Raw genomic sequence first — 22142 nt, 5'->3', positions numbered from 1 at the left:
ATGTGCAGGTCTTATACATACCTGGGATTTCACACTTTATACAATACTACTTATACATTTTATGAAACCCCCTGCACATGATACTAGTACTACACTGGTACTGGTACACTGGGGGGCAGTCGTAGTGGGGGTACAACCAACACAGGAGGGGGGGGGCAGTCGTAGTGGGGGTACAACCAGCACAGGAGGGGGGGGGCAGTCGTAGTGGGGGTACAACCAGCACAGGAGGGGGGGGGGCAGTCGTAGTGGGGGTACAACCAGCACAGGAGGGGGGGGGCAGTCGTAGTGGGGGTACAACCAGCACAGGAGGGGGGGGGGCAGTCGTAGTGGGGGTACAACCAGCACAGGAGGGGGGGGGGCAGTCGTAGTGGGGGTACAACCAGCACAGGAGGGGGGGGGCAGTCGTAGTGGGGGTACAACCAGCACAGGAGGGGGGGGGCAGTCGTAGTGGGGGTACAACCAGCACAGGAGGGGGGGGGCAGTCGTAGTGGGGGTACAACCAGCACAGGAGGGGGGGGGCAGTCGTAGTGGGGGTACAACCAGCACAGGAGGGGGGGGGGCAGTCGTAGTGGGGGTACAACCAGCACAGGAGGGGGGGGGGGCAGTCGTAGTGGGGGTACAACCAGCACAGGAGGGGGGGGGGGCAGTCGTAGTGGGGGTACAACCAGCACAGGAGGGGGGGGGCAGTCGTAGTGGGGGTACAACCAGCACAGGAGGGGGGGGGCAGTCGTAGTGGGGGTACAACCAGCACAGGAGGGGGGGGGCAGTCGTAGTGGGGGTACAACCAGCACAGGAGGGGGGGGGGCAGTCGTAGTGGGGGTACAACCAGCACAGGAGGGGGGGGGCAGTCGTAGTGGGGGTATAACCGGCACAGGAGGAGGGGGCAGTCGTAGTGGGGGTATAACCGGCACAGGAGGAGGGGGCAGTCGTAGTGGGGGTATAACCGGCACAGGAGGAGGGGGCAGTCGTAGTGGGGGTATAACCGGCACAGGAGGAGGGGGCAGTCGTAGTGGGGGTATAACCGGCACAGGAGGAGGGGGCAGTCGTAGTGGGGGTTTAACCGGCACAGGAGGAGGGGGCAGTCGTAGTGGGGGTATAACCGGCACAGGAGGAGGGGGCAGTCGTAGTGGGGGTATAACCGGCACAGGAGGAGGGGGCAGTCGTAGTGGGGGTATAACCAGCACAGGAGGGGGCAGTTGTAGTGGGGGTATAACCAGCACAGGAGGGGGCAGTTGTAGTGGGGGTATAACCAGCACAGGAGGGGGCAGTTGTAGTGGGGGTATAACCAGCACAGGAGGGGGCAGTCGTAGTGGGGTATAACCAGCACAGGAGGGGGCAGTCGTAGTGGGGGTATAACCAGCACAGGAGGGGGCAGTTGTAGTGGGGTATAACCAGCACAGGAGGGGGCAGTTGTAGTGGGGGTATAACCAGCACAGGACAGGGGGGGGGGCAGTTGTAGTGGGGTATAACCAGCACAGGAGGGGGCAGTTGTAGGGAGGTATAACCTGTCGCTTCTCACCAATTTTCCTTGGATTGCGGCGGCCTAAGCCGCCTGCACCAGAGTCCCGGGCCGTGACCGCTGAGTATCTGGCGGCCGCTACTGGGAGCTCAGCGGCGTCTCCCAGCGCCGCGGACCGAGCACTGCGAAGCCGCCCGCCGCCTCTGGCCGCCCTCCTAGCAGGCTGCTGCTGCTGGCGCCTCGGCTGCTCCTTCCCCCTCCTCCTCCTTTTCTTCTTCTTCCACAACTGCGGCCACCCCTGCTGCCGCCACCGGTCCCGGGCTCCGGGAGCGATCGTGACGCAGCACCGGCTACGATGTAACAGGCGAGGGGGAGCACCACACAGGCCCCGACACTGAGGGCGCCGCTAAGCCTGCCGGGAAACACAGCCCCGAGCACACCACAGCCTCCGCTCTGACTGCAGCTACTGCGCAGGCGTGCTGTCATCCGCAAAGCTTGCCGGGAAGGTACGAATCTCAGGGAGCTGGGGAGCTGCATTTGGCTGTAACGCAGGGAAAACTGCAGTGTGTGTCCTCTACCCTAGTGAGGAAATGCCGCATGCAATCAGCAGACGACGGATGCAAGTATCCACCAGGTCAATCTAATGGTCAGAGCCTTGTTTGTTCTGTTTACATTACCAACAGTGGCACTCACAGTGCCTGTTTTCGGACATTGTTGGGGTTACAGCCAAAGCTACTTTTCACCTTCCTGACAAATCTGCCCTGTGTCACTATAAATGGTTATAACTTTGGAACGCTTCAACATATCAAAGTGATTTTGAAATCGTTTTCTCGGGACACTTTGTACTTTAGGCCAGTTGAAAAATTTTGGTGATACAATTTGCGTTTATTTATGAAAAAAACATATTTGGTGTAAATTTGGAAGAATTCTCAATTTTCGAAATTCTAAATGTTCTACTTTTTCCACACATAGTCATAACAGCAAAAACCGAATGCCTGCTTTATGGGTTTTTTACGCGTCCTCTCATTTTTGTAGGATGTTATGGGGCTTTGAACGTTGGCTGCGATTTTTCACATTTTCATAAAAATCACAAAGAGGCCTAAATAAAAGTAAAACACCATAAATTACCCCATTATAGAAACTACACCCCTCAACGTACATAAAACAACTTTTATGAAGTTTGTTAACCCTTTAATTGTTTATGGAGGTGAAAACAAAATTGTGTGCAATTTTGAAATTTCTTTTTTTGGGGGAGCTAAATGACTGTGTTTTGCAAAAAATGTACACTATCAACAATGGACAAATAAGGGCTTATTTTCTGTGACATGAGAAAAAAACAAGATCAGAGGAGCTACTGACTCTGGAATCTCCCACAATACCACCAAAACACACAGTCAGGCAATGTCAGTGCTCAACTCCTTAAAAATAATTATTCAGTCACAATGAGTGGTCTCACCACCTGTCCACAGGTTAAAAATGGAAGATCTCCCAGGTTCGCTGCTTCTCTCTGTTTCCTTCCACTGGATCTAATTGCAGTCCTCGTATCACCTCTGTGCCCGTGGTATGCTGCAGGTCCTTTGTCGGGAAATGTATGGAGATATAGTGCAGACTTCCAGGGTAAAGGAAGAATTTTTATTGTATATACTTACAAAATATAAGTTAAAATTGCGCGTTATAAATAAAAGCATACAGCGTATGAGACCCCGGAAGAAGCCTGAAGAGGCAAAACCTGGGTCGGGCGAGGTGTTTGACGCTGTTTGCTTTTATTTTTACAACTTTACTGAAGAAAAACTAATATAGAGAAAATCTCTGTAGTATATAGCCAGCCCCCTTTAGTATACAGACAGCCTTCTTTACTATACAGCCAGCCTCCTTTACTATACAGCCAGCCAGTCTCCTTTAGTATACAGCCATCCATCTCCCTTTAGTATATAGCCACCCACCTCCTGTAGTATATAGCCAACCCCATTTAGTATATAGCCAGCCAACCATCTGTAGCATACAGCCAGCCCACTTTAGTATATAGCCAGCCAGCCCTTTTAGTATTTAACCAGCCATCCCCCTTTATAAAACAGCCAGCCCCTTGTAGTATATAGCCATCCCCATTTAGTATACAGCCAGCCAGCCCCCTTTAGTATACAGCCAGCCAACCCTCTGTAGTATACAGCCAGCCAACCCCCTGTAGTATACAGCCAGCCCCCTTTAGTAGACAGCCAGCCAGCCCCTTTTAGTAGACAGCCAGCCAGCCTCCTTTAGTATACAGCCAGCCAACCCTCTGTAGTATACAGTCAGCCAACCCTCTATAGTGTACAGCCAGCCCCCTTTAGTATACAGTCATCCAGCCCCCTTTAGTACACAGCCAGCCTCTTTAGTATACAACCAGCCCCCTGTAGTATATAGCCATCCATCTCCCTTTAGTATATAGCCACCCACCTCCTGTAGTATCTGTAGTATACAGCCATCCCCCTGTAGTATATAGCCAGCCCACTTTAATATATAGCCAGCCAATCCCCTTTAGAATACAGCCAGCCAACCCTCTGTAGTATACAACCAGCCAGCCCCCTTTAGTATACAGCCAGCCCCCTGTAGTATATAGCCAGCAAGCCCCCAGTAGTATATAGCAAGCAAGCCCCCTTTAGTATATAGCCACCCCCTTTTAGTATACAGCCAGCCTGCCCCCTTTAGTATATAGCCATTCCCTTTTAGTATACAGCCTGCCACCCCCAGTTTGGCCAGCACATAAAAAAAATAAACTGACATGCTCACCTTCTGGCGCTCCCCGATGCTCGGCGCGGCTCCCCTTCTTTCTTCTCTCTGCTGTAATAGCTGCCAGAGACACGGCCATGCGCTCTGCCGGCCGGCGCACACTATGATGGGGTGGTGTCGCTGCTAATGACATCAAAGTGTGCGGGGACAGGAGCAGTTGGGAGCCGCGGCAAGCATCAGGAATGTCAGGTTTTTTCTAATTGACTCTTAGGTGTTGAGTTGTCCTTTTCAGTGGTACGATTTTGGTGCACATTTTTGATCACTTTTTGGAACATTTTTGTCAAGGGATATTATGAAGAATGTACATTTTTGGCAAGTTTTTTGGGTTATGTTTTTACAGCGTTCACCGAGTGGGTCCAATATTGTTACTGATTTATTGTACATGTTGTTACAGACGCACGATACCAAATATGTGAGAGGGTTTTGGTGTTTTTGTACTTTATTAGGTATGTGTAGAGAATGTTGGTGTTTAAGGTACTTTCACTTTATTTATTTAATTCTTTTTACTAATTTTTATTCTATTTTTACTGTTTTAATTATTCTTTTTTACTTTTACAGGTTGGCTCTGATCGCTTATTCAAGCTCTTATTTCTATAACACAGTGTAATACAGATGTTATGTAACCATGTGTTGGGGCTATGATATTACATGAATAATAATTTGAATGTTATGCCCCATGCCTTATAATGTGGGTGTCACATCCTGTGCCTAATAATCTGGACATCATACACGGTGGCTAGTAATGTAACAGAAATAATAACAGCAGCGCGGCAATGCTAAAAGATAAGGAGTCCTTGTATTATATATCACTATGATACAAGGACTCCCGTCTATGAACTGTGCTTGGTCCATGGGGTCCTTTTCCACTGACCGAGTATGTTCATGTGCAGGGGGCCTTAGTCTGGATCAATGCCTTGTTGCTATTGGATCTGTGGCTGGTCAGTCAGTGTGTCATCTCATGTATTGTCATGGCTCCACATGCTATACCATATCAGCTGTTCCTCCTGTGCTTTATCAGTAAGGCCTCATGCACATGAACGGATACTCGGACAAGCATACAGCTAGGTGGAGGAGGAGTGAGCACTCCTCATTGAAAGCTGAGTGGCTGCGTCGTAAAAACGGCAAAATACAGGGTGTATCAGTTGCCTGGCTCATTCACAATGCGGTGAGACAAATTGTGTGGCCGTATCACTGTCCACCATATTTTCGTCTTCACAAGGCCTAAGGCAGATGAAATCATATGATAAACACAATAGCAGTTATTCTCTTGATCTGTTTTATCACATCTTGTTATTAATTACCAGGTTGGCCTTTTATGGATCGCATAGCTGAGTATTTCCCTTAACTCTTTCTCCATTATCATGTGGTGGAAGGTACATATTTTGTTTCTTTTTCATGTGATAACATTTAACGTCCTGTCTGAATTCTGTGATAGGCACCATTGGGTGATGAAATCCATCATAATATGCCAGGCAAGATTTTAGAAACAAAGATTTGTTTTCACAACCTGTTTTGGAAGGAACCAAAACCGGAATGAATTGCATATGTTCTCAGCATTTCGCAGCTGACTCCTATGAGCAATGTTGACTTATAACCTATATAACAAAGGGAGCAGTGCCCACTATATTTCCTGTCTCTACACCTAGGATGACTATACCAAAGAATAAACACAAAAGAAGGAAAGCTACAAATGTAGATGCTGGCATTCTCCAGTCCGTATTCAGTAAAGATGGAAACTATGCATCTCAGTACACCTCAGGAATTCACTGGAACACCATGCCATTGGTAAAAAAAAATGAAAAAAACATCTAGTTTACCTAAAACATCTGTAGGTACACGCACAGATTATTATCCTGGTCAGGTTCACAAGACGACGAACACAGATCCTTTCTGGGGAACAAGGAATAAAGAGATCCAATGTAGTGAACGAATGTAATCTGGCAAACATGCCCCCACTAGATGGATGGGGGGGTGAAGGGTGGTCTATAGAGTCTATAGAGACCTTACACGGCTCTTCACATACCAAAGATAAGACTAATGTTCTCTTGTTCCAATTCTCTGTTGTTCTCTAAATTGTTGTTCAAAATGTTCTATCCCACTCTGGGTCTGGTTTTGTCACCCACCATAACAGTAGGGTCTTACAGCCTGCATATTGTGTGTGGAAGACACCTTAGCCAAAAGCAGCTTTGTCATGTGCAATGATATTATAAATCGGAGGATCTAACAGATATCAGTAGGGGATAATTCAGGGGAAGGGAGTCACATTAAAGGGAACCTATCTTCAGGAATAAACTGCACTTTCTCTATTTTAAGCCATACACTGCATTTATCTAATCTTTTACCCCTAACCAAGGGCGTCGCTAGGTCAAAGATTTGGGTCTTGTGCCCCACATCTTTTGGCCAGGGCTTTGGATCTCCCCAGATCAGCAGGTCCCGCTGCCCGTGCATTCCTCCCCACTATCATTATGATCTTGTGATGAAACAGTGTGCACTAGCCACACTGCTTTTCCCTGCAGGTCTACGTCTTGGGAGAATACTACTATCCTAAAGCTGCAGGACCTGTGATGATGTCAAGTGTCACATGACCTGCAGGGGAGGCCTGTGCCCAGAGCTGCACCAGTGAGTTGTGGGGGGACTGTGTGGGGGACATTATTGGGCAAGTATGTGAGGACATTACTGGAGGTTTGTGTGAAGACATTACTGGGGGGGCTGTGTGGGGTACATTACTGGGGGGCTGTGTGGGTAACATTAAGGGGGACATTACTGGGGGTGTATGTCAGGACATTACTGGAGGGAGGTGTCAGGACATTACTGGGGGATGTGTAGGCACAATACTGGGGGGCTGTGTGAGGACATTACTGGGGGGATGTGTAAGCACACTACTGGGGGGCTGTGAGGACATTACTTGGGGGATGTGTAGACATACTACTGTGGGGCTGTGTGGCGGGCATTACAGGGGGGCCATGTGGGGGCCATTACTGGGGGCAGTATTGGCAGTAATGGCACATGGAGTACCCTGATTGAGTGCCAAGACTAAGGCTACTCCACACCCCAGCAGCCTCTGATACTTGGTTACATCCAAGGTGGGTCCAGCATCCCTGCTGGTCTGTAAACTGATTAATAGTTACATCACTGTTGGTCTACAGCACGGAAAGAGTTAACAATAGAATTGGGTAACACAATGTCATGCAGCATAAAAGGTATTAGGAGACACTTGGGTGATATTGTAAGTTCTTTATTACTGTAAGACGTATACACAAAGGGCAGATGGCCATCATTACATGTATAAAATGTACTGGTTTGTAATACTATAACCAAAGCAAAGAAAATGTGTTTGTTTCTTCACTTTGTGATTGAACTACAAATTTTTCACAATATGTGCAGATATGATTTTGATTGCAGTCAGTGCTTCACTGCATGTTGGTTTTATCAAAGAAGGAGGAAGTAAAAATCCATAAGTCCCTTTATCACGAAGTTCAATAGTAAAAGAATACTTGATGCCCAGATCATATGCCCAGTCATCAGATCCTCCTGGAGCCAGATCTGCAACAGAAATAGACCATTAGGCCACATATATAAACAATACAGTTATGAGTAACATGAGTAAAATAAAGTACACCTCCTTGGATTTATGATGAATGATTAATTAATTAAAAGGTGGTAAAATTATGTAAATACTGGAGCTAAGTGTCCCCACTCCGGCTCTCAGGAGGTTTTCCACTATTACTGGAAAACTCCTTTAAATGGGTTGGCCACTTTTTAATAAATCCCATGCATTAAACATGTCTCTACATGTATATGTCCCTGTTCTCACCATGCTGCCCTCTGCAGATAACGCACAGCTTTCACTTTCTCTGTGTCTCTCTTCTCACAGTCTGTCCTAATGATGGGTCGTTCACGATGGAGCCAGCTCTTTCTGGTGAAGGATAGGAGTCAGCTCTAAGCTGATTCACATAGCCCCACCCTGAATTGAATGGCCCACCTCTTATTTTTGCCCCCTCGCCCCTTTTAATCCAGAATTTCAGGTTAAAAGCGGAGTGGGGATGGGTGGTTGGTTACTTGAAACGATTCCCTTTGTAATTACAAAGGGCACCGTTCAGGAGGTGGTTATGATTTGGGTTTGCATTGCACAGAAGTGAGGTTCCTAGTGGTCAGTGGGGGGAATTTATAAAGCGCTGATGCATGTTGTATAGAAATACTTAGAGTCTTTGTCTACGCCTGGCACACAATTGTGTAATAACCTGCAACATAACTGACGATTCCTGAACTTGTGACAATAATTGCGTCTTGATAAGGAATGAGCGGACCCAGTCTCGGCTGAACCAAAACCTTAACACTCACCCCCACTTATATAGGAATAGCGTCTTGATTAGGGATGAATGGAACCTGGAACTCCGCAAAACCTGACATTTCTGCTGGCACTGATCGCAGCTTTTCCCTGTAAATTCATCTGGAAGCAACGATCATTTAAAGCCACCAATTTTAGCTAGTGACAGGTTCCAATATTCTATGCTATTCTGAATACTGACACTACTTTATAAAACTTCATTTTACATTACCTGACTCCCTGCTAGCAGTGTGTGAGCAAAAGCCAATTGGGCAGATTTATCAAGTGTCTGAAAGTCAGAATATTTCTAGTTGCCCCTGGCAACCAATCACAGCTCCCCTTTAAAATATTCATGCACACTGGTAAAATGAAAGCTGAGCTGTGATTGGTTGCCATGGGCAACTGGAAATATTCTGACTTTCAGACAGCTTGATAAATCTGCCCCTATGTCTCAGTTTCCTCAATGCATTCTTCCTCTCCTCTACACCATCCCCCTCCCTTCCCTTAGACACAGGCTGATGCAAAGTTCAGATCCTAGTCTTGATATAGCTTTCCAATTGAGTAAATCAGAACCTATACAATTATTTTATATGAAATTAGAATTACTTACAAATGGTGTCTGCTCCTGGACCTGATGCATACCGGCTTCTGTTTTTTAACCTTATTCCATCAGCTACTTTATTTGCAAGTCGTAACTGCAAACGAAAAATAAGCTTATACTAACAAAATATTTTTTAGTTATTTAGGATCGTGAACACATGTCTATTGCATTTAAATGTATTTGTGATGTATTTAGATTATTACTTTATCGACAGTATATCTATACAGTATATCATGCTATCAAGAATGTTCATCGAAAAACACTTGATAAATAGGATGCAAGGTACTTTTTTTCCCATTGTTTCTTACCAGTTCATCATGATCTTTTGATTTCTCTGTCGTATAGGAGTATGGAAAGAGCACCATCTGGGAGTAAGAATGGATCGTTATATAGCCTTTTATAGTATCTTTGTGCTGTTTGATAAAGCTCACAACTGCTGCCACCTCTGGTTCCGATTCTGGGTAGGGTCCGCAGTATGTGTCATGGCAAGGATTGCCTGAGGCACCCGGTCCTAGGGAATAATGTAGTATTAAGCATAATGGATGATCAATTATGTTTATAATCGTTGGCATAAAAAATAATCATTGAAGAAAATAGATATCAAAAGCATCACGATTAGCCTAGTGTTACCATGTCTTAATCGTAGTCAATAACAAAGCCATAGTTACCTACATGACCCAAGTTTGTTACATGGGTACTGGGGACAAGAAAAATCCCTACGTGTTTCACCTGTTTGTACAAGCTTCCTCAGGGGTAGTAAAGCCTTTTTTCATGGGAAGTCAGTAATCCTGCCCTGTCCTAAAAGGGTTGGCCACTAATACAAAAGTTCACTAGTATAAGCACAACACCATAATAGAGTCATCCATATTGTACCTACACCAGTCCACAGGAGCCCAGGGTCATGTGACCTGTGGATCAACAGGGCACTTATTACTGAATGCACGCTCCCTCCTTCATAACCACTCCAATGTTATAAGTTGGATGGGTAGGGCAGGGAAATCAATAGCTGGTAACAGACACACTGATTTTAGTAGGCTCTCACTTATAGGCAACATGGTAAGCACTTAGAGAGATATATTCGCTAATAAACCTGAAATGTAGATTTACCCTGCTTTCCTCCACCTTCCAGCCTCTGAGGATGGATGGTACCGACATATAAAAATCATCTCTGTTAGCACTGGCTACACTATGCCTTTTAGATATTCGGTCAGGGCAGCATAATGAAGTTATCACCAGAGCAATGATGCTGAATTTGTAGTGATAGCAGTTGATTTATTATTTTATCATTCACAAATTTCATTGCGAGACGGATAATGACAAAACAAAATGAAGGATGTTGCCATAAACATCTACAGTCAGTATAATAATATGTTAACATATAGTATTGTTATATACAGGCAAAGAATCATGAAATCCAATAAATATATAGGTAAAACCCCATGAATAAAAAAGTGAAAAGAGACAAAAACAGAAAGAAATGGGTAAGCAGATGATGAAAAATCAAGCAGGGAAGGAGGTCCTCCTGAGAAGGCATGAAGAAGGAACCCGGGATGTTTTTATTTGCAATCCCCGACCAAGCGCACAAGCCTTAACATAATAAAGAGGAGAGTGGAGGATGTTGAGACTACCAGTGTACAGGGGCGGGCTGGCCATTGTACCCACCGGGAATTTTCCCGGTGGGCCGGTCGGTCTGGGGCCGGTCCGGCGCTGATCCGGGCCGCCCGCACTCCCTCCTTACAATTTTTGATTTCATGTATAGTACCTGCATCGTACGATCGTGCGATGCAGGTACTATTAATCAGTACACAGACGCAGCGCAGCACCGCCGCTTCTGCGTCTGTGTATACAGGCAGCTACACAGGTCGCGCAATCGACGTCATTCGCGACCTGTGTAGCGTGGAGGAGGCTGACACTCACCAGACGTCAGCTGTCCGGCCCTTCCTGCAGCTCCGCGGCTTGGTGTGGAGGCGCGGAGCAGTGACGTCACTATCCCGCGCCTCTACACCAAGCCACCGAAGACCCAGGACAGGAAGAAACCTGCGCCAAAGGGGTGAGTATTATGTTTGGTTTTTTTTAATTATAGAAAGGGGGACGTTAATTACATGTCTGGAGCAGGGGGGGTGACGACATTATTCTGTATCTGGGGCCCGCAGGGGGCAATAATTATATGACAAGGGGCATTCTATATCTGGGGCTGGCAGGGGCATTATTTATGTGTCTGGGGCAGGGGGGGGGGGACATTATTCTGTATCTGGGGCCCGCAGGGGGCATTAATTATATGACTGGGGGCACTATTCTATATCTGGGGCTGGCAGGGGGCATTATTTATGTGTCTGGGGCAGAGGGGGGACATTATTCTGTATCTGGGGCTGGCAGGGGGCATTATTCATATGGCGGGAGGCGTTGTTCTATATCTGGGGCTGGCAGGGGGCATTATTTATGTGTCTGGGGCAGGGGGGGGACATTATTCTGTATCTGGGGCTGGCAGGGGACATTAATTATATGGTGGGAGGCATTATTCTATATCTGGGGCAGGCAGGCGGGCATTATTTATATGGCGGGAGGCATTATTCTATATCTGGGGCAGGTAGGCGGGCATTATTTATGTGTCTGGGGGCGGCATTATTGTATTTCTGGGGCAGGCAGGGGGCATTAATTAAATGTCTGGGGTGGGGGGGCATTATTGTATATCTGGAGCTGGCAGTGGGCATTAATTATATGTCTGGGGCAGGCTGGGGCCATTACTTCTATGTCTGGGGTGGGCAAGGGCCATTCATTCTGTGTCTGGGGGAGGCTGGGGCCATTCATTCTGTGTCTGGGGTAGGCTGTGGCCATTCATTCTGTGTCTGGGGTAGGCTGTGGCCATTCATTCTGTGTCTGGGGTAGGCTGGGGCCATTCATTCTATGTCTGGGGTCGGCAGGGGGCATTCATTCTATGTCTGGGGTCGGCAGGGGGCATTCATTCTATGTCTGGGGTAGGCAGGGGGCATTTATTCTATGTCTGGGGTAGGCTGGGGCCATTCATTCTATGTCTGGGGTAGGAAAGAAAGAAGAAATAAATTACCCTTACCATTACAGTATGTTACATTATGGGGCACTATTTGTGTGGTACTAATATTGTAGGGGACTCTATTACAGTATTTGGGGCACAGTATAGGTGGTAGCAGAAGAAGGGACAATGGGAAAGTGCAGAACATAAGACGTCTGTGTGGCAAACTCTGCAGGAAAGCTGTGTACCTGGAGGAAGAGACAAGGTGATGGTGGAACTAATGGAGAAGAGGAACGAGTACAATCAGAGGAGACGTCACCTGATGTCACTGGATGCAATAGCTGAGGATCTCATGTGTTTTCTGTAGCTGTATATAATAAATACTGATTTTTTTTCATGTTCACTTCTGTGTAAATATGTAGTATTATAGTAGTTATATTCTTGTACATAGGGGGCAGTATTATAGTAGTTATATTCTTGTACATAGGGGGCAGTATTATAGTAGTTATATACTTGTACATAGGGGGCAGTATTATAGTAGTTATATTCTTGTACATAGGGGGCAGTATTATAGTAGTCATATTCTTGTACATAGGAGGCAGTATTATAGTAGTTATATTCTTGTACATAGGGGGCAGTATTATAGTAGTTATATTCCTGTACATAGGGGGCAGTATTATAGTAGTTATATTCTTGTACATAGGGGGCAGTATTATAGTAGTTATATTCCTGTACATAGGGGGCAGTATTATAGTAGTTATATTCTTGTACATAGGAGGCAGTATTATAGTAGTTATATTCTTGTACATAGGGGGCAGTATTATAGTAGTTATATTCCTGTACATAGGGGGCAGTATTATAGTAGTTATATACTTGTACATAGGGGGCAGTATTATAGTAGTTGTATTCCTGTACATAGGGGGCAGTATTATAGTAGTTATATACTTGTACATAGGGGGCAGTATTATAGTAGTTATATACTTGTACATAGGGGCAGTATTATAGTAGTTATATTCTTGTACATAGGGGGCAGTATTATAGTAGTTATATTCCTGCACATAGGGGGCAGTATTATAGTAGTTATATACTTGTACATAGGGGGCAGTATTATAGTAGTTATATACTTGTACATAGGGGCAGTATTATAGTAGTTATATTCTTGTACATAGGGGGCAGTATTATAGTAGTTATATTCCTGTACATACGGGGCAGTATTATAGTAGTTATATTCCTGTACATACGGGGCAGTATTATAGTAGTTATATTCTTGTACATAGGGGGGCAGTATTATGGTAGTTATATTCTTGTACATAGGGGGGCAGTATTATAGTACTTATATCCTTGTACATAGGGGGCAGTATTATAGTAGTTATATTCCTGTACATAGGAGCAGTATTATAGTAGTTATAGTCTTGTACATAGGAGGCAGTATTATAGTAGTTCTATTCTTGTACATAGGGGGCAGTATTATAGTAGTTATATTCTTGTACATAGGGGGCAGTATTATAGTAGTTATATTCTTGCACATAGGTGGCAGTATTATAGTAGTTGGCTTGTATATGGGAGAAGGTATTATAGTAGTTTTAGTTTGTATGTAGAAGGCAGGATTGATTGTGTTATTCTAAATGTGTTATTGTAGCAATATTCTTGTACATAGGAGGCAGTATCAATATATTCTTTCTCTGAATTGTACATGTATGGCACAGGGGAAAGGTATTTAAGGCTTATTGGGTCGTGTGTTTGCATCATTTACTGATCGACAGGTCACATTCCTTGCACATTAGATTCACTTACTAGCAAAAGATGTTCTTGTTTTGCATTAAGGCCATCTACCAACAATTTGTCTGTTATAACCCCACCCACATTATCTGACTACACCCACTTGTTTTGACTCCGCCCATAAAATGGGGCCACTTTTTTAGTTTTTTCCAGGGCCATTTTAAATTCCCAGTCCGCCCCTGCCAGTGTAATAATGGAATATATCCACATGAAAGGGGAATAAGAAGGCAGCAAAGTACCAACAGGGACATTGACAAGGCTGAGGCCCATGTAACAGGGTGACCCTACGGGTTACTTCAAACTGTAAGCAAAGAGAGATAGCAATTACAAATAAGAGGAAAAGAATGACATGACCACAGACGGATAAGAGAGGTCGATATTATACAAAAAGACGGTATCAAGGAATAAGACAAAGATGGTAAAAAGGGACAGGTCAAGAACCTCGTCTGCGATGTACTCCAGTAGGGAGCAGGAAAAGCACTTAAGCCGCAGATCTAAGCGCGGAGCATGCTGGAAAATGATCCAAGGCATCCAACAGGTGCCATGCAGCTCAGCGGTTAATTCCTCCATTCTCTGAATTCGGGAGACCTCAGCAAACCACTCACCAACAGAGGGGGCCATTTCCACTTCAGCGATCTAACAGTCAACAATGTTTGATACATAACATAGGGGGTTTTGAGGGCCTTGTATGTTAAAGGGGGCAACCATGGCAGATCGGACAGCGGAACTTCCGACAGAGCTTGCTCTAGCCCAGGAATTGGCAAGAGGATGCCTAAAGCAATCCAAAATCCAGGTGGCAACTGCTTAAATGTAATAGGCCCTGCCATTTTTTTTCTAGCTAGTATCGACCTGGACACCCAAGGAACTGAAGATGACCAGATAAACTTGGAAAAAAGGGCTTCTATGTCATGAAAGAAGGGATTTGCAAATCGGAGGAGGATAGTCTGGAACAAGAAAAAATTCAGGAAAAGGTATCTGGCCTTATAAACATAAAAATACTGCAAGTAGCATGCCATGTTTTACCTAAAAACAACAAAATACCATGTAAAAAATAACATACCGCACCACCCAGCATCAAAGTTCCGATTAAGGTCAGTCCCATAGCATTTGTTGTTTCCATGCTTGGATCGGTTTTTCCTCCACATTCGATTCTGTCAAATACAACACATTTCATAAACCTTATTTTATAGTCAAGAATCTGCAGATCTATCTTGCTCTTTTCGCAAAAAAAGTCACAAATAGCTCTAAACAATTTCCCGTGCCTGGCAAGAGCAGCTATGAATTTGCACAAAAATGTATGACTTTTACAAAATGTAGCAATTTCCACATATGCAATTAGGTGATAATTCTGGGAACAGTAATCAAATGTCCAGAAGCAGCCTCCCCTCATACATGTCCTATTTGCACATGCCTCATGCAGAAAGGACGTTTATAAGCGTCATGACAGTGGCCAACTTCAAACGGCTATATCGCCCGAACCCTGGCACCTTGAAACACATCTGGTGTCATATTGAACAGGAGAGTCTCCCCTTTTATGTGACATAAGAATTATGCATGGATGCTTCACAGAATCGGAGTTATCCACTCTCAAACTTACATTCGGAAATAGAAACCTGTACATAAAAATCTAAATTTTTAGTACACCTGTAAGGGTGGATATCTGTGGTATATCTACTTACTATTCTGGTATATATACTAAGTAAGTATATCTACTTACTGTGTTCCATGTATAGTGATATCCATCTACATTCATCACTGGTAAGATATAGAAGTTTGTGTATTTCAATAGATTTGTCATGTACTCGTCTGTACCATAGAATCCCACAGCCTAGACAGCAAGAGACAGTGTTAAATAAAATGATGGTGACGATTGTGATACATCTAACATCATTAAAAGAAAATTGGAATATGATAGTGTATAGTTGTATACTATGTCACATCCATGTTTTTGCCTCCAATAAACTTCTAGTGAGGAGCTATTTTTGAACACATTATAAAAATCACTTATCCTGAATGATTCTTACATGTCCAACAAACCACAAGCAGAAGGCTGGAGATATCCACTCCCTGGCATGTATGCCACAGTCAATCCATATCGTATTTGTCGCTGTTTTTTCTTTTCCTGTCATCTGAGAAACAAGTGAAGAAAATTATCTGTATGACATCTCATGTTAAAGCAAACATATACCTATACACACTATTCAATGTATTAGCCCTTGTGCAAACGAACATGTCCTTTGGCCATGAGCTAGCCTCACAAACAGCAGCTAGCAGCCCTATTGATTTCTATTGTGCAGCGTTCATGGCACCGGGAGGAGCTGTGTATCACCGTGCTGTGAACGTGCCGACTACCCGTGATCCAAAAATAGGGCAGGTCCTATTCCTGCCTGTATTGTGGGCCGGACAGTAATTTTCTATGGACTTTAGCAGGGTAATTAGAGCTCACACACCAATGTCAGATGGTCTGCAAGCAAATGCACACATGCCCATTGCTCATGACCCGCAAAGGGGACGCGGTCATGTGCATGAGGCCTAAGAACGAAATAAAAACAATTTATGATGAACCTTTTTAAGGATTAATATGAATTTATGTTTTTATTCGTCATCTTCCGGAAGTCATAGCTTTTTTTTCTCCATTTACAGAGGCATATAAGTGCTTGGTGTCTGTGGGACAAACTGCACTTCCTGGTGGGCATTTGACCTTTTTTTAAATACATATCTGTGTCCATAGCTCCTGAGTGGACACAATCTATCCTCCCCAGTAACACAGCAGTAATTGTGATATGTTTTTGTGTCCTGAAGATCATGTGCATTACATGTCTGTTTATAATATTTTGTGATACAGTTACCTGTATTAATGACACACTTCCCCATAGACTAAGCTTACAGAGAAATACAGAGATGGAAGCAGCAAGATAAAAACACAGGCGAGACTAACAAATCAGATATCATAAAGGAACACATGATAAGTTTCCATTTAAAGGGTCACTGTCATTTCAACATTTGTAATGAAATCAGTCATTTGATTTGACTTTGAGATCAAAAGTGATAAGAGAAGATACATCTGGGCCAACACTATTTGGAAAATTATCTGTGCAGTTTACAAGGCTCCGGATATGCAGCTCACTGTAACCATACCTTCAGAACATAGAGAGGTCGCTTTTCAAAAGAACTTCCAATGTTAATTTTTTCCAACATACCAGGATGTGACTCCACCATTTGTTCAATCCAGTAGTAGATCTAGTAATTTAATACAAATAATTACTATGGCAACTATAATATATGGCATTTTTTTGGCATATATCATTTCATTTTAGCCCCTTGAGTTTGTCAAAGGTGAGTGTTAAAGCGTAAAGTGAATTGAGCCTGACATACATTTAATAATAATGAGACGTTATAATCTACGGTAGTTTTTTATTAGGTAGAGTGCCAACATATTTGGTTGCACTGTATAAAGATCTGGGGGCTCCACAGTTCTCATATTTGTATTGCTTGGACAACATTTCACTAAAATAATGCTAAAAATGAGACTTACATCTTCTAGGGAGTGATATTGCTCATAATAAGAGGCCGAGCTCCGTTGACCAACAGTATCATTGTATGTTTGCTGATCGATAAGATCCTGGGTGTTCTCAACAAGAACACTAAGTAAAGACAATTACATACATACAGTTAGGAGGGATATTGGTGTAAATATAAACAATCCTTCCTACATAGTATAATCGGTGGTGGCGAAACTTTAATAGACTGAGTGCCCAAACTACTACAAAAAAACGACTTATTTATTGAAAAGTGCGAGCATGGCAGTTTAAAGGATATCTACCACCAGGATGAAGGATTGTAAACCAAGTACACTGACATACTGGTGTGTGCCCCCATCTGGAGGCCTTGAGTTCTGTCTGGTGAACTCTGTGCTGGGTTGACTGCCTGGTTGCCAAAAGAGAGGACTTTTAGTTCCACATTTGGCACCCATGCCATAGGTTCGCCACCACTACTATAAGTTGTACGTTACTCACGTATATGTGATGGAAGATTCCTTCAGCTTAGTCTTCACCTCATCTACTAAAGAGGCATTTACATAGAAGTGAACTTCTTTATTCTTTTGTATATGTTCAGGGGAGTCTGGTTTCCAGAGAACAATCTAAAATGTAATAAAATATACAGATATTAATCATTTGCCTTCAGGATTGGAGATATAATGAACACCTGGGTTAAATCAGCCCACACCAATAAAAACAACATAATTACTACTAGTAAAAATATGACTTTCTGGGAACAGTAAAGCAGGAAAGTACTTCTGACCTACAGAAAAATACTGCTCTACGTATGTGGCAGAAGAACAAGTAGAGGGACAAGGGCAATAGTACTTCTTGATGTTAGACTGTGGAATATGCAAATTCATATTCCAGGATGGAACAAGGAAAACATTACCTCTTAGTTACCTTGTAAGGCAGCCCCCTTAAAATCAAGCATGACTTTCAAGAAGCCTAATGACATGATGTGGGATTAAAGCCATACATATGGCTGTATGTATGTACACATAAATATATAAAAGCATTGCCTTACTTGCCTGTTACTTGTGTTTTAAAAATGATTTGATGCTGCTGCAGAAAATACCCTAAGCCTGAATAACATACACCTTGCTTTTGCAGATTTACATAAATTTGGAATGGAATCACACATGCAGGTATTGACGCAGCTTTGTGAGTCAAAGCAAAAGGAACAACCAATATAAAGAAATGATGTATGTATCTCATACATCTCATCTATTTTGTATCTTCTTGTATATGACTCAAAAATGTCATGTGTGATTCATGTGCAATAGACCTTAAAGAGTATGGAAGGACAAATTTACAAATCTTAATTATTTTATGGAAAATATTAATTTCATTACCAGCTCATCAAATGAGGAGGTGATATTCTGAAGAACCAGAGCTTGGCGGTCAGTACGTGGTAGAACATATATCACCTGGTCCTGGCTGAAAAAAATATTTATTACACTGTATGAACCAAAAGCATATAAACCACTAGCTACCACCACTCTTATATAAAAAGTATTTTCCTAAGGAATGGGGTAATCTAACCAAAATAACAATTTATATATTAATATTAAATATTTTTCCAAATTATCGCCCAAAAAAGGCCTGTGAATGAATGATGGGATCAATAGAGAATCATAGAGCAGTAGAAAGTTGTCTGTTGTCTTTGTAAAACCTGTATTCTTAATTTTGTAATATTATTTTAAACACTTATGAAGAGCAGGGGTTGGAGGCAGTCTTTTTTCACATTTTAAGGGGTCCAGAATAAGCAGGAAAATAACTTTATAAAAATATGTAAATGAGCCTAGGGCGCTGAGGCTGATGTCACCTGAACCCCTCATGGCTTCGCCGCTCGCTTATTATGCATGCCCTCGTCACTTATTTTGCACATTGCTGTGCAGCCCGCTTTTCGTAGACTGTGATGTCAGCCAGCTCTTGTGCATGTGCCTAGAAATTAGGTATGGATCTTAGTAACAACTGCAGCAAACATAGGGTTCAGCTCACCTTATGTGAAGGAAACCGTGATGTTTCGGACCCCTGAAAGGTATGCAAGTTATCCTTTTATAGACACTCCCAGAACGTGCTGGTTCTGAGAGGTGCAGGAAGTGATTTCAAATTGTCCACACAACTTCCGAATATGGCACAACAATAAATCACAGCCCTGAATGGCAATAAGATCCCTCTCACTAGCCGCAGTGAGACAGAATCTTATCAACCCTGAGCTGCCACCAGTTCTCATTTAATATAAACCCAGTCCGTAACGGGATTATATAGGGTGAGGACCAACCCGGTAGCATGTATATATGCAAGATTCGGATTTTGGGATTCGTGGATCGAGATAAAAGCAACACAGATTAGATTTTATATTTAATTGCATTAAGGGCACACTAGACAAAACAATAGATACAGTACAGATATATACAGTTACACAGAGTACAAAATACCAAGGTAGCACTACAAGTAACAGCAGTTCAGTAAGTTCGCTACCTTGTGTGTGGCCTAATGGAACCTGAGCCACACCTTAAGATCCTTCTCTGCTCTTGATGTTACAATGGTTCCCAGACAAAAGACAATGCGGCCTTAGAGGTGCCTGATCAGGTGCAGTCACACCTCTGCCCACCAAACAGAAGGGGTGTTCAGTTCCATCTACCTGGTACCACAACCAGAGCCCTGGAGAAGCCATAGCTTCTCAAGGGGAAGTTGTAGGGTGATGGTTCTGGTATCATTGGATCCGGGTGAATCCTGGGATCGCATTGATACTAAACCCAAGGGTGCTAGAGTCCCAGCATTTGGACCATTGTGATCTCCTGAAGATAACATCCAAAAATGTATTTGTTCTTGGGGTGAGATGGACCATAACTCCATAACTTTCCCTATTTAACCTATTGGTTCAAGAGTTTTTTGGCTCTTTGTCTGTTTGAGAATTGGGGGGGGGGGAGATATGTAGACAATTTGGCTGCAGAGGCCCTTTGAAGCTTGGAAACCGGCTTTGTTAGGTAACACTAGCTAGCTTCATTAGGCTAATTTAGCTGATGGTGGGGGGAAAGTGGGGAACTTTAGGTGGGTCACATTTATTACACCTTACACCATCCAACAGTCCTTGGTGCTTGGTGCTTGGTAACAAGTACAGAGGTTAGAGGAACTCAGCAGAAATAGGAAGGTACCCACCACTCCGAAAATACTGATAAAAAATCAATCCTTTATTGAGATTGTCTCAAGGCTAAGACTTCTCAGTCAGTAGAGTAATTTCCTCATGTGCTTTTGCGAGGCCGCTCCTTCAATGAAGATTGCAATAAAATAGAGTTTTTATCAGTATTTCTGGAATTCTTGATACCCGTTTAATAAAAATAGTAACAATTCATTGTTAATAAATTGCATTATCAATAACCGATTGACAACCTTATATCATTATGTAGCTCGAGCTAAATGCAACACTTTTAATCATCACATTTATCTTCCCCTTGAATGATATTAAATTAATATTTACGGTTCCACAGGAGGAGCTGTTGTTGTTGGATTCGATGAAAATCTGAAATTACAAATTTATGAGAGAATTATTTCCTCACATAGAAATAAGATTTCAATTATAAAAAGTATTTTAATTAAAGAATTCTAAGTACAGATTATGTACAACATATGCCATAAAGGCAGTCCCTAGGTTATGTACAAGATTGTGGGTAACCAAGGAGGCCAGCCAGCACCAATTGCGGGTGTTACCGGTGGGTGTTTGCTGCGATATGCCTAAAAGTTTTAATCACCTTCCTTTCCCTAGACAGCAGATAAAAATAAACAAAGATAAACATGTTGGGGTACATTCACACGCGGTATGCCCGCCGTGCGGGAATACCGCCGTGTGCTGGAGAAGAGGAGGAGGCGGCCCCTCCTCCCTCCACAGAGAATAGCGGCGCACGGCCGCACACACGCCAAAAGATAGAGCATGCTCTATCTTTTTGCGGTGTGCGGGCCGGATCGGTGCCGCGCCGCTATTGCCGTCTATGGGGCCACTTGGCATCTGTGTTATAGGATTTGCCACTGTAGAAGTATGGATTTGTCTTTATCCACCTACTATCTTCTGTGTACTTACTAAGGAAAACATAACTTGGTCAAAGCTGCTGACAGACTCAGGTTGAAGTGACCTGGTAACAATTTAATTTTCCAGTTTACATGCAGTAATAAGGTGCAATATAAAGTTTGCAACTTTCTTAACAGAGGAATTGTCCAAACACAGTGGTACTTTCTTTGATTCAGATCCAGTAAGTAAATTGTCAGTTTTTGGTAAATAAGGCCTTACATAACAACAACGTTATGTAACCTTACCCAATACTCTACACAAGTTGGTATTACAGTTAGATAAACCACTTTTCTTACCCCTTCACTTATCATGATGCAAAGAATGCAAACTTATTATAATAGATCCTGAAAGCCTAATCTACAACAAAATTGAGTATAACTACAAACTATTTGACTGCTAACTTACTACAAAATTTTATACAAATTATTATTATTACCTGAAAGCAACCGCCTGATTCTTCCATAGGAAAACACCCAATACAAATAGTAATAAATAGGTCTTCATCTCTAGGACGATGTGAATACGTTTAAGGTCTAAAACCCTAATGTTGGTAGATCCTGCCCTCCCTGCAGTACAGCTTAGAAGATGTGTTTGCACTTCAGTTAAACTT

General features: G+C 43.3%; 2 protein-coding genes across 8 annotated transcripts in view; both read right to left on the bottom strand.

Moving 5' to 3' along the window:
- ZC3H13 (zinc finger CCCH-type containing 13) overlaps positions 1 to 1951 on the bottom strand; it is a 38710-nt gene extending 36759 nt beyond the window's left edge. For 5 of the 7 annotated variants that reach the window (XM_072135234.1, XM_072135238.1, XM_072135235.1 and 2 more), the window contains exon 1: positions 1520 to 1950. The gene's annotated coding sequence lies outside the window, so the exon portion shown is untranslated. Of the gene's footprint in view, positions 1 to 1519 lie in introns of all 7 variants that reach the window. The other 2 variants (XM_072135237.1, XM_072135240.1) reach the window with 2 other exon arrangements.
- Positions 1952 to 7444: 5493 nt separating this feature from the next.
- On the bottom strand, positions 7445 to 22127 carry CPB2 (carboxypeptidase B2). The gene is made up of 12 exons (XM_072135233.1): positions 21969 to 22127; positions 20948 to 20989; positions 18816 to 18900; positions 17938 to 18062; positions 17457 to 17565; positions 17060 to 17161; positions 15946 to 16050; positions 15639 to 15749; positions 14982 to 15072; positions 9462 to 9664; positions 9163 to 9247; positions 7445 to 7768 (listed from the first exon to the last, which is right to left on the bottom strand). Exons 1-12 carry the CDS (start codon positions 22034 to 22036, stop codon positions 7584 to 7586), a joined length of 1311 nt encoding a protein of 436 aa, XP_071991334.1. The 5' UTR covers positions 22037 to 22127; the 3' UTR covers positions 7445 to 7583.
- Positions 22128 to 22142: the final 15 nt, after the last annotated feature.

This window comes from Engystomops pustulosus, chromosome 2, assembly GCF_040894005.1.
Source record: "Engystomops pustulosus chromosome 2, aEngPut4.maternal, whole genome shotgun sequence".
NCBI classification, from domain to species: domain Eukaryota; kingdom Metazoa; phylum Chordata; class Amphibia; order Anura; family Leptodactylidae; genus Engystomops; species Engystomops pustulosus.
This window is presented reverse-complemented; position numbering and strand designations above follow the sequence as displayed.

What these genes read in the sequence shown, in the direction of transcription:
- CPB2 (XM_072135233.1), bottom strand. Translation starts at nt 22,036, where the DNA reads ATGAAGACCTATTTATTACTATTTGTATTGGGTGTTTTCCTATGGAAG. An exon ending in AATCAGGCGGTTGCTTTCAG is followed by an intron (nt 20,990 to 21,968) that starts GTAATAATAATA and finishes TTGTAATTTCAG; the next exon opens with ATTTTCATCGAATCCAACAA. An exon ending in CAAAAGATCATGATGAACTG is followed by an intron (nt 9,248 to 9,461) that starts GTAAGAAACAAT and finishes TTTCGTTTGCAG; the next exon opens with TTACGACTTGCAAATAAAGT.